Source organism: Trichosurus vulpecula, chromosome 3 (assembly GCF_011100635.1).
Source record: "Trichosurus vulpecula isolate mTriVul1 chromosome 3, mTriVul1.pri, whole genome shotgun sequence".
In the NCBI taxonomy this organism is placed as follows: Eukaryota; Metazoa; Chordata; class Mammalia; order Diprotodontia; family Phalangeridae; genus Trichosurus; species Trichosurus vulpecula.
In genome coordinates this window covers 155,942,562-155,959,043 of record NC_050575.1, presented here as the reverse complement: position 1 = coordinate 155,959,043, position 16,482 = coordinate 155,942,562, and the positions used below count along the sequence as shown (strand labels likewise).

The window sequence follows — 16,482 nt, the reverse complement described above, 5'->3', positions numbered from 1 at the left end:
TTTTTTTGGTTGTTTCTAGCCCCATTGTGTTCTTCATACCTTCAGCATTTACCATATAGCCACTCTCTGTCTGACAAGGTGAGATACTAGTTACAGTTTTAGCCCTTCAATGCACAGTCATCTTTACCTGAGAGGCTAAGTGGGGGGAAAAATAGAATTCCATGAACTGTATTACATATTCCCGGACTTTATACCATCTGGACTGAATGAATTTAGCTTTGGCTAAATGGAGTTAAATTTTGTCCTAATAGTTGAGAGTAGTTATTAAAGTTATATGAAATTATAATTCAATTGATTGGACTGATTTTTTTTTTTTTTTGCTGCTGCCTCTAAACTTATTTGCTACCATATGGTGACCACAGTTATATAGCTAGTTCCAATCAAGTCTTTTCATATGCTTTCTACTTTTTGCAGATTTTTTTTATCTCTTTAAAAGCAACATTTCTACAAGAAATATAATACCAGGCATATTCCTACATAAAACTAATGTAAAAATTTTCTGAGCATTATTCAGTAAGTCCCCATTATATGTGAACTAATAACAGTAAAGTGCATGTTCTTTGTATATATTCAATACTCATCGAAAATGTATTTAATAAGATTTATTAATGGACCAGTTCAACAAGTTTCTATTAACTGACATTGATTTATCAAGTATTTATTGAGCACTTACCAGGTAAAAGATAGATTCCTTGTTTGCTTTTTAAATATTCAAAGTAAATTTGAATATTTCTGGCTGTGATAATCATTACTGAAAAGTGAATTCAGAATAGTACTTAAAGTATTCAGTAGACTGGGGAGGAAAATGTAAAATCTATATTCATTTGCCTTAAGATCTCATCACTCACAAAACAAGCTTTTTTTACGGCCTAAATTTTTCTTATGTATGAATCTACTTGATTACAAAAATAAACTAGTATAAACTAGTTTTCCAAAAGTGTTACTGTAAAAGTCTTTAGGCTCCTAAAGCTTAGAAGCTGTAAGACTTGTGAAACTCTGTGTACTAAGTAATTAAAATGTAATATGATAATACTAATTCGAAAATGCCAAGTTTAATGTAGTAGATGGAGAAATTTTTCTATCATAAATGACACCATCTCTACAACTTGCAATTATTTTGCTAAGGTACTTTTAAGTAAAATTTTAACCTTTGAGCATTGCACATGAAGGGAGTGTGACTCAATTTGCTTAGTTTTCAGTCTTAGGTAAGAAAGTATGAGGCTTTCCAAATGACAAGCTAACAATTGGTCCATTTGATAACTCACAGGTTGTTCCAAATGAAAATCCCTTTCTAAACTTACAAAAGTGAAGTATGTAGATTCTTCAGTTCCTAGTTGTTTTTTTAAGGCATTTAGTCGCTTATGCACAACAGTGTCCCTGAAATCATATCCTTAGAGTAGCTTTTGCATATCTGATTTTTATTAGTTAATAATGGTTGGGACAAATTGTACTGACCCCTAAGACAACTTCAAGGAGCTTGCTGCTTTATGTGTTTTGCCAAAGAAAGTTGAAAGAAGTCTTTGGAACTATAATAATGCCATCTCTGCATTTTATAATATTTCATAGTTCTTTCAGTTCTTTCTCATCACTTAAGTATTATTTGATTGCATTTAATTGGGACTGTTGGTGTTTGCCTGAATCACTTAAAGATTAAAAAACAAAAACATTATTTGAATTGGTCAGTACAGTCCACTTTAATAGTAATGGCATTTGCAAGTCACTTCTACATCTTGGCCAGTTTTTTTTTTTTTTTTTTGAGAAACTGCTTGAAACCTGACACTAAAAACTAGTACTACTTTGCATAAAGTTTGTGTTTTAGTGACAAATTGCATCATAAAGGTGGAACTGTAAGTAGAGAAGAATGTGCCCAGTTAGGATGTTAAGCCATGGGGGGAAATGCAGTTAAATTTTTAGATATTATCTTTAAAGGAAAATGTGTGCACATCTTTAGTTTGGCATCAGTAGCTATTTGGTGTACTAAGTTCTTAAAACTGTGTAAAGAAATAAGTTCTGGTTTTATTTTTATATATGGAATGCAAGAGCTTAGTTTAAAAGGTCATTGCTGTTCCCTTTGTCATTTTAAATAAAAATCATTTAAAACAAAAAGATTCTGTGAATGTTTAGGAACAGGTCCTCTTGTATACTTAACCTCTTTATTCCATTACAAATTCTGCCATTTTTGGTGCACTCCTATGGCAAAGAAGGCTCATTAAGTTCTGATGTTTGAAATTAACATTAATATGTACCCACTTGTGAAATATCTTAACCACTTAAACTAATCCCACATTTAATGTTCAGAATTGAACATGAGAAATAGCTATTATGTTTAATGAAAATTTTATTCTTGGGGAGGGTGGAATTTGGCTAAAGCTAAATGTAGAGAGGAGTTGGAACTTAAAAATTGCAGTTTTTAAAAGCGGAAAAGTTGGATATGTCACTTGGTATTTTAAAATGTGGAGAAGTAGTAGTGTGAAATGTAATTTTAAACTGAAAGTACCTTGACAGCATTTACTTAAAATTATAGGGTATCATCTTAAGCCTATTTGGAGTATCTCTCATAAATAAATACACTGTGGCTTGGATTTTGATAGGGTTTAAGATAAGAATTGCACCTGTGATTTCATGCAGGTCTGCAACTGATAGTCTTAGAGATGTCTAGAGGAGGAAAGTTTATGTGATTTGCCCAGGTTCACAGAGTTAGTATAGTATGCAGTAGAGGGTTTAGATGATTTTAAAATCGGTACCAGGGTTTATAGTTGCCCTGCACATAAGAAGAAATTCTCTTAAAAGATTATTACCTTTTTAACTTATTTTGAGGAACTCTGTAGAAAAAAGAGTGCCGGGTTTGAACTCAGAGCACCCAAGTTCAAATCTTTGGATATAACAGTTTGAACTTAGATAAATTATTTCTCTTTTTTAGGCTTCAGTTTCCTCATCTTTAAAATAAGAGTTGGACTACAGACTCCAAGGTTCCTTCCAGCTCATAATGCTATGATCTTACTGCTTGGACTGAATCAAGTAATTTTCTTACCTTGACAACAGCTATGTATTTAGCATTTATATCCAGTGGTCTTGGTTTCTCCCATTTTTCCTGAGTGTATGGGAATAGAAACACTGTGGTGTATAAACATTGGAGAGAGCACAACTGCTTAAAAAGTCAACTTCAAAATGGAGTGAGGCCAATACAATGGGTGACTAATTAGTCAGAGATGAAATTAAGTAATTTTGATTGTAAGCACCTTGATTTTTTAGTACTCTGCTAAGTCCAGGGAATAAATAACTGGCTGTTGGGGGAATTTACTTCAACAAACAAGTATTAAGCCAGATCATAGGAATTACATATGGCTGACGACTTTAAACCTGTAGTCCAACCTCTCGTTGATGAAATTGAGGGCAGGAGGATTTAAGGTTGCCTAAACTCCCCTAAAGTGGCTCTCTCCACTGCTGCATACTGCCATTTTGGGTAGTTCTCAAAGTAATTTAAAATGACGGTGCAGCTCCACTTTAAAAAAAATGATTAAGAAAAACCTCCAACATGCACATATATCCATGTACAAAGGTGATAAAATGGGCATCAGGTGTGAAACCATGAATGTATTAAAGCTTGTTTTATAAATGACATTTGGCAGGGTAGTACCGACATCACCCTTCTTGTTCAGTGTTTAAAAGTTTTTTTTACTGACACTTTTTTGTATCATTGTTGTTGCCTTCCACATTCCTTGACAATAAAAACCCTGTCTGGCAACAAATACCGTCAAAGCTAAGCAAATTTGTGTTGTAATGGGTGTGTTGGAAAGTGTATGTCATTCCACAGTTACAATGAATCATTCCTCGGGAGTGGTGTTTTGTCTGGGTCTTAAGCTAAATTGTTGTTGCACAAATAGTGTTTATGTTCAGTCCGCTGTCAGTTGAGTGAACGAAAAAAGGATTTAAGCACTTCTAAGCCGAGTGTGGTCGAGTGGGTTCAGTTGTGTCGATTGTTCATGTCCTTTTTGGGGTTTTCTTGGTAAAGATACTGGAGTGGTTTGCTATTTCCTTCTCCAGCTCATTTTACAGATGAGGAAACGAGCAAACAGGATTAAGTGATTTGCCCAGGGTCATGCAGCTAGCAAGGGTCTGGGGCTACATTTGAATTTAGGAAGAAAATTATAGGCCTGGCTCTGTATTCATCCAGACCCCTACCTGCCCCCAGAACACTGTTGATACTTACAGTTCTATGCAGCTCTTAATCCTTGATTCTAATAATAACCATGCTTTAATGTTTGTAAAATGTCATTTGATCCTCACAGCGACCCTTTGATGTGGGTGTTAATATTTTCCTTTTACAGATAAAGAAACCGAGGCTGAGGGAGGGCAAATGACTTGCCCAGGGTCACAAGTTAGGAAGTGTCTGAAGAGAAACTGGAACTCCGGCCGCCATAGCCACCTCATTTCCCTCAAGAATGAAGCTGGTGTTATGCTTAGCAGCTTTCGACTTTTTAAAAACGCTAGTTTGCAAGGAGGCGTAATCTTTCCGAACTTAACATGTGAGATAGGAGTATACTAAATAATTTGGTTAATTTCGAAGAGTATAGGGAGGCGGCCGACCCGTCGAACCACTCACTTAGCAACCGCAGCCTCCTGGGGGGGACCTCGCTGGGCGCCGAGAACAGCCCAGAGCGCGGGCCGCGCCGAACGGACCTCGGGCGCCGCGCGACTACGCTGGCTGGGCCGAGAGTCAGATGGACCTAGTCTCGCCTCCGCTCCTCTCCTAGCCCCCACCCCCTGCTCCGTGCCTGCAGCCTTGGAGCAGCCACTACATTTCCCTAGGCCTCAGTTTCCTCCTCTGTAAAGAGCGGGGGCGGGGGGGGGGGTGTTGGTGCCCCGGGGCCCTTCCCGCGACTAGTTTTTCCGGAGCTATTTTGGCTCTTCTGATCTCCCGTCCAGCCCGCTGGGGTTTTTGATCTCAGGAGGCGGAGGAGGGAGAGTAACGGGCGCCGCCTTCAGCCCCAACCTGGAGGCGGACGGCTCCGGGCTCCGCGGCTCGGAGCGGCCCAGGAGAGGGCCCGAGGCCCGTCGGGTCCCGCCCCGGGGTGGGGGGGGCGGCCGCCGGTCCCGTGGCCGAGGCTCTTCCGCGCCGGCAGGGGCAGTAGCGGGAGCGGGAAGGAGCGGCGGGGAGCCGAGGAGCGCTGTCGCCGTCGCTGTCGCCGCCGTTTGGAGGAGGCTGCGAGGGACGGAGAGAGGAAGGGAGGCAGCTCCGGGGCCTGCGAGGCGAGGCCGGGGGCCCAGGGTCGCCACCCCCGCAGCCATGCCGCTGCTCTTCCTGGAGCGCTTCCCCTGGCCCAGCCTCCGCACCTACACGGGCCTCAGCGGCCTGGCGTTGCTGGGCACCATCGTGAGCGCCTATCGCGCCCTCAGCCAGCCGGAGCCGGGCCCCAGCGCCGGCCCGGGAGATCCCGAGGCGCTCACGTCGTCTCAGCAGCCGCCGCCGCCCCAGCCACAGCAGCCCAGCACCCCGCCGGGCCCCGGGGGCCCCCGGGCCCGAGATGTGGCCCAGTACCTGTTGTCCGACAGCCTGTTCGTGTGGGTGAGTGGGTGCGGGGCGGTGCGGAGGAGGTGGGGGCTGGGCACCAATGGGGGGGGGGGGAAGGCCGCTGGGAGGGAAGCCCGAGTGGGGGCGGGGCCGGGCAAGGGGCACCTGAGTTGGAGGAGACTGAATGCTCTGGGTAACAAGGAGCTGCGGGCTACGAGCCTTCATGTTTTAGGGGAGCCTGAAGAGCGCCCCCAAAAGGAGAGCTTTGAGTACCTAAGCACGTCTTCATTTGACAAATGAGGAAACTGAGGCCCACGGAGGGAAAGCGACGTACCTGTGGTCACGGAGGTAGTAAATTAGAGGCAGAATTTGAACCTAATTCCTTTTTACTCTAACTCTAGTGCTTCCATATGTGGATGGGAACTTTTCCCCCCCTTGAGATCAGCCACATTTGGGGAGTTTCTAAAAGGAGCATGAAGTTCAGAGGTTCCCCGCAGGGTGACTATTAATGAGCTTTCCAGAGTCAAGGAAGAAAAGATATTAAGAGTTTTGATTTTGAGTAGATGAAGAATTTTAGACTATTGAATTTGGTTTCCTTATTTCGGCATAAATAGGAACCATTTTCTGTCTCATCGAAATACCGTGTTCTCTTTTACTGCTGTCTAGCAAGGACCTGTTTGCATCTTTTGTTTTCTCTCTTTACTTAACCATTTAACCAGTATCTAGACGTAGACAGCCTGCACTTTCAGAATATAGCTCGTGCTGGCAAGTGAGAAGGAGTTAAGAAAGTCGAGAAGACCGCACGTAAATAGGCAGAGTCTGCAAGAGGGGCACATCTCTATGTGATTTGTCTTGTCTCAGGAAATAATATTGTACCGATGGTTTGACGCCAAAGAAGGGTGAGAGAGACAGTGTGTGTGTGTGTGTGTAATCATCTCAGGGAAGGCAACAGTTTTTCATGTAAACCATGCAGCACTGAGTAAAGTTACTCCAGGATTTGAGATTGTCAATTTAGTTATCACTCAGTTTACCGGTAGCGTCAGCCTCTGAGTGACTGTTAAGCGGTATCCAAAATCACAAGAGTGTGTACAGTTTGTTCAGATTAATACTATTGTTTCAGCAAGAAACAGTGAGATTTATAAACTTGAGGAGATTGTGGAGTTGTTCTTGTTATTATCAAATTAAAATTCTCCCGACGTTCAAAGTTAGGGATATAGATGCAAGATAAGTGAAGTTTCTACACCTCTTATATTGGATCCATTTGTTCCATGTAGCATTAAAGGGTTTTTCTCTTTTTTTGATACATGCTCTTTTTAGGATAGAGGTGGGGAAAGAACTCATTTCATCCCATTTAATTTTAAATGAAATTAATTTTTTGTACTTTGTTTAGTTTGAAAACTGCTTACTTTTAATGGTAAGATTGGAGCCTGGCAGTTCTTTTAGATTATAATGTTTTTGATATTTTTTTCCTTTTCTTAAAATTTAAGATAAAAATAAGTCTTTGATAAGTAACTCTTGTGCTTATTTAACAGCCACTGATATTGTTTAATGAATTTGCCTATGGGTTTTTTCTTACATATCTACTGTTGAGATTCCAATAGTCTAAAATACATTCATAAAATATTAGGTAAAGCCTCATGATTTTTTGGGAGAGTTATTTTTAAATTGTCTTTTCCCCTTATTTTTCAGTCTGCTTTTTAGTAGATGACTCAGTTTGAAGTTTCCATATCTTCTATATGTTGATATATTTTACATTTCTTAGTTGATCTTTTTGCTGTCCCCTGTTTCTCATATTCCTTTTCTGCATTAGTCTTGGCTTACTGCATTTCTCTTAACTTCTTATAGATTGATTTGTGCTTGCCTTAATTTTTCACCTCTTATTTTTATTCCTTACCTGCTTTTATGCACTAGAACCTTACTGTACTATTGTTCTGAGTTGAGAACAGTTTGGTATAATGTAGTTCTGCCTTGGATCCTGTCCCAGAGGAGTTTGAGTTATTGAAGTATCTAAAATATATCTTATAATAAATTGGTCTTGTTTATAAGATACATCTATGGCATGGATCCCTAAGAACACCAGGGTGAGTCTCCCTGGTTCTTAGATTAGTGGCTTCTTTGACTTGTTCTCTTATTCTTCTGTTTTACTATAGGTTATTTTTTCCCTATTGGTTTTCTGAGATTCCTAATTTTACCTGCTGTTGTGTGCTATTTTGTATTGCCTGGCTTTCCCTTCTGTAAAGGTAATAGGCATATCACATTTTCAGATTCATTTCTCTTAACCCTATACTCTTCCATTAATTTGACATTATGATATTTTTTCAAGGCTTTTTGTATCCAGATAAATACCTCTTGAGCTATTCTATCAGGCCACCTAAAAATTGTTCAGTTTTTCTTTTTTTTTTGGTACATTCTATTTATCATCTCCTTTTTTCTCTTTCCTTTCCTCTTTTTGTTTATGGATGAAGGCCTGAAAATTTTTGAGGAAAGGGCATAAAAAATAAAAAGTAGAATTCTAAAATAAATCCAGAAGTTTTCCTTTTAAAATGTCCTAGTATTGAATATTCACAAATTTCAAATATTTGGGGTGAATATTGAAAAAAAATTCACTACTTGCTTGAAAACAGAGGTAACTAAGATAGGAGAGGATAATAATGATAATAATAACAACACAGAAATAATAAGTATACATAGGTAAATAATTTAGAAAAAGAAAAGAAAGGAAAATTTCCCAACACTTTTGTGCAGAGTACATGTAGACCTAAATACTTTTAGTGACCTAGGAATGCCCATTTTAGGAAGGATGAGGAAGAGTGTTGCCATTGATGTAATATGGAGAAAGTATTTGTTCTGATTCCTTAGGACTATTAGAGGCATGAATGTGCAGAAGAGTAGTTGTTCAAATACAAGACTTTAGTGGGAGGCAAATCACTTATGGGCTTACATTTTGTTTTTGGCAGGAAACCAGAAAATGTCCTAATCAATCTATGATTTCAAGAAATAATTTCATATGATATAATCATGTATCCCATATGCTCACCAATAATATCTCTTTGTTGGCTGAGTTTTAGTTTGCCATAAATACAACTATTAAGTAGTAATTTGGATCAACAGGTTGTTTGTACCCTTTCCTTTTCCTGCTAGCTGGTGCTGTGTCATAGAGAATTTCTGATTTGATACTGATCCAAAGGGAATAAGCATAAAGGGCCTTCATTAAATATAATCTAGTCCAGTCCCCTTATTTGAGAGCCAGAGTGGTGAGGTGACTTGCCCAAGGTCACAGTAGTAGCAGAACTGAGACTTAAATCCAGGTCTTCTAATTCCAACATTTTCTACTACACTGTACTGCTTGGCATTTATTCAGCAGATTTGGGGTTCTTTAGAAACATCGTTTTTAGCTAATTCTATTATTAAATTCCCAAGGGACAATTTTTTGTTGTTTGATGAAGAGCAATTTAATGTCCTTATTTCCTTTAAAAAAATAAAGTTTGTTAAGTGGTTTTATAATTCAGATATGGAAGTAAGTAGAAGTATTTTTGGGGGGTTTTTTAAATAATATTTAAAGTACTATTCAAGATAACGATATTTTTCGTATAGTATTGACAAGAAACTTAGGCCCAAGTGTCCTGAATGATCCCAGGAAGGTCCATTTTACATGGAAGGGGTAAGAAGAATATGGTTATTGAGGTACTGTGAGGGAAGTATTTGTGTTTGACATCTTTTAATGTTTGATGCAGAAGCATCTTGGGACAGATAATCTGTTCATGTCACTGAACTTGAATAGTTTTCATGATTGTCCTACCTAGTAGAGATAAAAGGGCATGGTGACCATCAATTAAACATCAATAAGAATTTATTAAGTACTTATTATGTGCCAGATATTATATTAGGTATGGGGGATGACTATTTACTAATAATCTCAAAAGCATTTTTAAATTGTTTAAGTAAAGTGTAGGGTGATTAATGATTTTATAGAATTTTGAAGAATAGTGGAAACACCGTATTCTTGCAAATAGGAAAACTTCTTGTTTAGGCTTCCTAATTTCTGGTCATTTACTACTCCGTGTAATGATGTAGAATTTAAAAACTACCCAAATTCATTTTTCTGAGTGGCTTGGGCATCTTGAATGTGATTTAAAAAATTTTGAGTTAAGAGTCTTCAGTTGCTTACAGGTTCAACACCTATAGGCCTAGAAAGAACTCATTTATGTTCACAACTAATTTATCCTTGTCTTACTTTAATTAGACAGAAAATAATCTCCTTAAGGATTAGGTAAGAATTGTTTCTTTTTTGTCTTTATATCTCTAGGGCCTAGGAAAGGGCCTGGATATTGCTATGAATGTTAGTGCCATCAAAGTGCTAAACACAGGATATAAGTCCACACATGTTTTTAATATTCAAACTTAAACACAAATGAAGAGTGAAGGCGGATTTACAGATCTGGGGAGTGTTACTAAACTATATTGAATCTTTCTGTAGTCTTCACGGATGTTGTGGTGGTTTGTTACAGACCTGCTAGAAGTGAGCTGATCTGATGGTGCTTGGAAGTGCTAAAGCTTTATCCTGTGGTATCCTTTAATGACATTGGAGTAGATGATAATTTAATGTGCCTAGGAAATAATAATCTTTTGACCTGGAGGGGATATTTCATTGATGAGTTTTTTTTTAGTTTGGGGTGCTACAGTATATATTGTATTGTAACATAATTTTTGCATACAAAGTTTGCAACTTTTCAGATTTCTTTGAACTCTCAAAGATTGGGAGGGTAGTGGAGGCTTTGAGTATACATAAACAAAATAAAGTATAAAATTAAGTATAGGGGATAGGAATTGAACCTGTGATTTCATTGGTATTGGAACCCCTAAGTGAGGAAACTCCATCATCAAATGCAAGTGGGCACCTTCTTTGAAACTTACCATCTTATTATTTTGATTACATTGAAAAGTTTTTGCACAAAGCCACTGCTGCCAAGAATAGAAGGGAAGCAGAATGCTGGGGAACAATTTTTTTTACAGCTAGTGTCTCTGATAAAGGCCTCATTTCCAAAATATATAGAGAACTGAGTCCAATTTATAAGAATACAAATCATTCCCCAATTGATAAATGGTCAAAGGATATGAACAGGCAGTTTTCAGAGGAAGAAATTAAAGCTATCTATAGTCATATAAAAAAATGCTCTAAATCACTATCGATTAGAGAAATGCAAATTAAAACAACTCTGAGGTACTACATCACACCTATCAGATTGGCTAACATGACAAAACATGAAGATGACAAATGTTGGAGAAGATGTGGGAAAATTGGAACACTAATGCATTGTTGGCGGAGTTGTGAACTGATCCAACCATTCTGGAGAGCAGTATGGAACTATACCCAAAGGACTGTGAAACTGCATACCCTTTGATCCAGCAATACCACTTCTAGGTCTGTATCCCAAAGAGCTCATAAAAATGGGAGAAGGACCCACATATACAAAAAATATTTATAGCAGCTCTTTTTGTGGTGGCCAAGAATTGGAAATTGAGGGGATGTCCATTGAGGGAATGGCTGAACAAGTTGTAGTCTATGAATATATGTAATGAATATTGTTCCATAAGAAATAATGAGCAGGTGGACTTCAAAAATACTTTTTGCAAAAATCTTGCATGAACTGATACTGGAGTGAAGTGAGCAGAACCAGAACATTGTACACAGCAACAGTAACATTGTGTGATAAACAACTTTGATAGACTTAGCTCTTCTCAGCAATGCAAGGATCTAAGACAATTCCAAAAGACTCAGGATGGAAAATGCTGTCCACATTCAGAGAAAGAACTATGGAGTCTGAATGCAGATCAAAGCATACTATTTTCTCTCTTTATTTTGTTTCTTCTTTCTCACAGTTTTTCCCTTTGGTTCTAATTCTTCTTTACAACATGACTTAAGGTGGAAATATGTTTAATATGATTGTACATGTATGGCTTATATCAGATTGCATGCTGTCTTGGGGAGGGGGGAAGGGAAGGAGGGGAAGAAAATTTAAAACCAAAATCTCAAAAGTGAATGTTGAAAACTAAAATAAATTAAAAAAAAAACTTGCCATCTTAGTACGCTATAGGAATTAAGAGGCTAATTGACTTGGCTAGGATCACACAGCATTTATGTGCTTGAATTCAGGTCTTGGTTTTGAGACCAGCTCACTCTTTAACAAATTAAGGAACTGCCCAAAAGGTAGATATAAGAAGGCATAGTGACCATCAATCAAACATCACCAAGAATTTATTAAGTACCTGTTACGTGCCAGATATTATATTAGGTGTGGGGGATGACTATTTACTAATAAACTCAAGAGCATTTTTAAGTTGTTTAACTTTAAAGTAATTTAAGGTCTCTCTTCATCTTGTAGTATCCTAAAATATATTTTAAGATAGAAAATATCTGGGAGTTAAACTAACCTGACATACTTAAGACTCCCAAGTAAAACTACAAAATACTACAGAAATGAAGGAAGAAAAATTGAAGAGCTACTCAGTCCTCAGTTGTTGAGCCATACCAGTAAAGTAAAAATGATACTAAATTATTTTACAAATTTACTGTCATGCCAAATCAGACTAATAAAGGGATAATTTGTAAAACTAGACAAAATGATAAAATTCATTTGGAGAAACAAAATATCTAAAATATTGAGGGAAACAATGGGAAAATGTAGAATGAAGGTATCATTGAACAACGTACCAAAGGTAACATAGAAAATTAGAAGAGTATGAAGGGGAGGTACTTTTTGTAACTGTGGATGGGGGAGAATTCTTAACCATACAAGGTTGCATGAGCACAATCAATGCAGATAGAATAAGAAGGGAAACTCCTGAAAAATCTTTATGTCAAGCATTTTTGAAAAATTATTAAACTTTTATGGCCAAGATACATGGGGAATTGACACAAATATAAGACCTAGAGCCATTCCCCCATGGTTAGTGGTTGAAAAACATGAAGTTTTTAATAGAATCTACAGTAAAAAGAATGCTTTACATAAATAATAATATGAAGTAAAACCTAAGTTTCACCGTAGCCAGTTGAGAAACATTTATTAAGCACTTACTGGCAGTTGGTACAGTGGATAGAACAATGGGCCTGGAGTCATGGAGAGCTGAGTTCAAATCATCCTCACATACTTACTAGTGGTGTGACCCTGGGCAAGTCACTTAATGAAGCCTGTTTCAGTTTCCTCCCCCGTAAAATGGGGTTAATAATAGTACCCGCCTCCCAGAGTTATTGTGAGGATCAAATGGGATGACATTTGTAAAGTGTTTTGCAAATCTTAACATCTTGTATAAATGCCAGCCATTATTATGTGCCAAGGCACTATGCTAAGAAAGGTAAAAAACATGGCCCCTCTTCTCAAGGAGCTAACATTCTCTTGGAGGAGACAACTTTAAAAAATTGCACATATGAGGTATAAACAGTATAAATGGAAGGTAATCTCAAAGAGAAGTTACTAGCAATGAGATGAACATGGAAGGCCTCCTGCAAAAGGTGGAGTTTGAACTTTGTTGAAAGAAGCCAGGAAGGGAGAGCATTCCAGCCAAAGGAGAGACAGCCAGTATAAAGACATGGATTTGGGAGGCGAAGTGTTATGTGTGAGGAACAGCAAGAAGGAAGGAAGCAAAATATACAAAGACTGGAATGTTAGGAAGGGGGTGGCTGTGAAGGGCTTTAAAAGCCAAGGAGAGGATTTAATATGGAGTAATTTGAAGTAATTTTAGAAGTAATATAAAGTTACTGAACATAAAATGAATGAATGAAGAAAGCATTATTATGCACCTACTATGTGCAAGATACTGTGTTAAACCCTGGGAATACACATAGGAAAATAAGACAGTACTTCTTGTCCTCAGTGAACTCATATTCTGATGGGGGAGATAACAAACACATAGAAGGTTCCAGCTGCAAGTCAATAATTACTATTATTGTAATGACAATAATTATAATAATGATAATAGCTAACATTTATATAGTACCTACTGTGTGCCAGGTACTGTACTCAGCACTTTACAAATACTATCTCATTTGATCCTTACAACAATGCTGTGAGGTAAGTGCTGTTAATTATCCCCATTTTTACAGTTGAGGAAATTGAGGCAAACAAAAATTAAGTGACTTACTTATCTGGCATCACACAACTAGTAAATATTTGAAACTGGATTTGAACTCATATCTTCCTGACTCCAAGCCTAGCACTCTATCCATTGTGCCATCTAGCTGCCTCAAGGCAGATGGAAAAGTCCATGGTCCTTAGGATGCAGTGGCAAAACAGATGGTAATGCCTCTTCTTTAATGCCTTTTCCATTGATTAAATCATATCAGTTTCTGATGTTGAATTGTTTGACAGTGCTAAGGACTTTGATGACAAGGGCTTTCATTTTTGTGTCTTCCAAAGGGGAGACTGTAGCACCTACAGGAGCAGTAGTTCCCTGGCTGCATCTTCACAAGGCTTGCCTCCCAGGATGATGGCCAAGGGCCCTGGGCCAGGAACAGTGCTAGTCCCAAGGCTCTTCGACTTGGATCCTGGACTGTTTATCAAGATATGAGAGGATGTGGTCAAGGTGTTGGTGGTAGATTGACTCATGTGGCACACACGGTCTCCTGTCTTTCCCTCATACTCTGCAAATGGCAAATATGACCCAAAACAAAACCGAAACTGGTTGTGGGAAACACACACACTTACAAGCTATTGGTGGAACTATGAATTCTTCCAGCCATTCTGGAAAAAACATATTGAATTATCAAGTCAATAACCAGTTAGTAAGAATTTACTATATCCTGGGCACTGTGCTAAGAATTGCACAAGAAAAGCAACTAAACTGTTCATACTTTTTGACCCAGCAATCCCATTACTGGATATTTTCCTCCAAGGAAGACAAAGAAAAGCCTTATATATCCCAGAATATTATGTGATAAGCCAAGAACTGGAAACCACATGGGTACCCATGCATTGGGGAATGTTTGAAGGAACCGTGGAAAATAAGTGTAATGGAGTATTATTGTGCCATAAGAAATGATGACTATGAGGAATTAAGAAAACGGGAAATTTTGTATGACCTTGCAAAATGACATGCGGAAACCAGGATAACAACATCTGCAATGACTACACAAATGTAAATGAGGCAGCATGGATAGAAAACCTTCCTGAGATTGTCTCTCCCCCTGCTTCTGCGCGCCACTCCCCTCCCCCCCCCCATTTATACTGGCTTTGTCTCCCTTGACAAGTCTGTCTTTTGTTGTGGGGGTGGGTGGGCATGGGCAGTTTGGTGACATAGTGAAAAGAGTTTAAAGAATTTAAGTCTTGCTTCAAACACTAGCTATGTGACTGGGGGCAAGTCACTTAACCTCTGCCTCCGTTTCCTCATCTATAAAATAAGTGGGTTGGATTCCATGGCCTCAGAGTTCTTTTCTCCTTTTAAATCTAAGATCCTATGAAAGTGACACTAAAATAAAGCTGAGCTTTGAGAAACTGAAAACCCAGTGGTTCTGGAGAAGAATAACACTTCTCTCCTCGTAACTAAAAGATATGGAACAATAGGAACAGAAGACTGCAAGCACTGTTAGATGTCACTCCAAAGGTTGTTTTTGCTTAATTGTTTTTCTTTGTTACAAGATAAAGTCTGGGTGGGTGTGAGGAAGTATCTAGAAATGAAGCATCACTAAAACTTTCATAGAATTCTCTTTCTAGTGTCATCAGACTATAACTTTCTAAACCTTTTTTCTGAAATCTATAGAATTATAGAATGTTAGGGTTGAATTAGAGATCATAGTTCTTTCATTTTGAGGGTAGGCAGAGAAGGGGAGGGACGAATCCATGGCTGCCTGCTGGCAAGATGTTTTCAATTTCATTTAACTAAGCCATAAGCATCATTGAATACCATTCATTTTCTATTTTTGCAACCCAATATGTACGTAAATCTGGTATTGCACTTTTAGATAGGAGGATCTTTAAAGTTTCTGCCAAGATTTTGTTTATGATTTGTGGCTTGGTGTGTGTTGTGTAACATCTGTGATTTGATTGTGCTCCAAAGAAGAGAAGATTACTTTTTTAAAGAATCCTGTTATATTTAGACATTTGTCGCAGTTTGGCTAGAGATTTAGAAAGCTATGGATTATGGATGGTGGTATTCATTTTGATTAAAATAACTCAATTCCTCACAGTCTGGTCCAGGTGGTCAAAGGTGAGACTGCCATAGTTTGTTCTGCTTCACCTAAGAGGTGTGTTTGGGGAACATGATTTTAAATATTTGATTTTTTCTGGTTAATTAAACATTTGTAGGGGCAGCTAAGTGGCACAGTGAATAGAGTGCAGGTCCTGAAGTCAGGAAGACTCCTCTTCCTGAGTTCAAATTTGGCCTCAGAAAGGCACTAACTATGTGATGCTGGGCAAGTCATTTAACCCTGTTTGCCTCAGTTCCTCATCTATAAAATGAGCTGGAGAAGGAATCCAGTATCTTTGCCAAGAAGTCAGACGTGATTGAAAAACGACTAAACAACCATTTTTAGCACTAGAATTTTGTTTGTTTGTTTCAATTCATAGGGTTATAAGAATTGAAAAGGACCTTAGAGATGATCTAGTTCAGTCCTCTTATTTTAAAAATGTGGAGGGCAGTGAGGAGAAATGCTTTGTCCAAAGTCAAATAATAAAGTAGCAAAGTTATAATTCAAACTGTAGGTTTTTTTCTCTCCTAATTTAGTGATAATTCCAGAACACCACAGCATTCTCTGGGAAAATATACATTGAGTTCTAAACAAACATCTTTATATATCATTTGGAATTGCTTGTAGCACCTCTTTGTAATTGTGGACAGGTTCATCAATGATGTGACTTTGTTTCTAACTGACAGAAGATTAAGAATGTCCATTACCTTCTTTGACTCACTCTACCCTCAACCCCCACGTTTGTTTTGATAACACCCTGTTTTGTCAGTGTAAGCGTGGCTGTAGAAGT

At 38.3% G+C, this 16,482-nt stretch overlaps 1 protein-coding gene across 1 annotated transcript in view; it reads left to right on the top strand.

Annotated features, from left to right (window-relative positions):
• The first annotated feature begins 5,102 nt into the window (after positions 1-5,102).
• AMFR (autocrine motility factor receptor) overlaps positions 5,103-16,482 on the top strand; it is a 53,968-nt gene continuing 42,588 nt past the window's right edge. Inside the window, exon 1 of the mRNA XM_036749218.1 lies at positions 5,103-5,566. Within this exon, the coding sequence (XP_036605113.1) occupies positions 5,288-5,566 (279 nt within the window). The 5' untranslated portion in view covers positions 5,103-5,287. The remainder of the gene's footprint in view (positions 5,567-16,482) is intronic.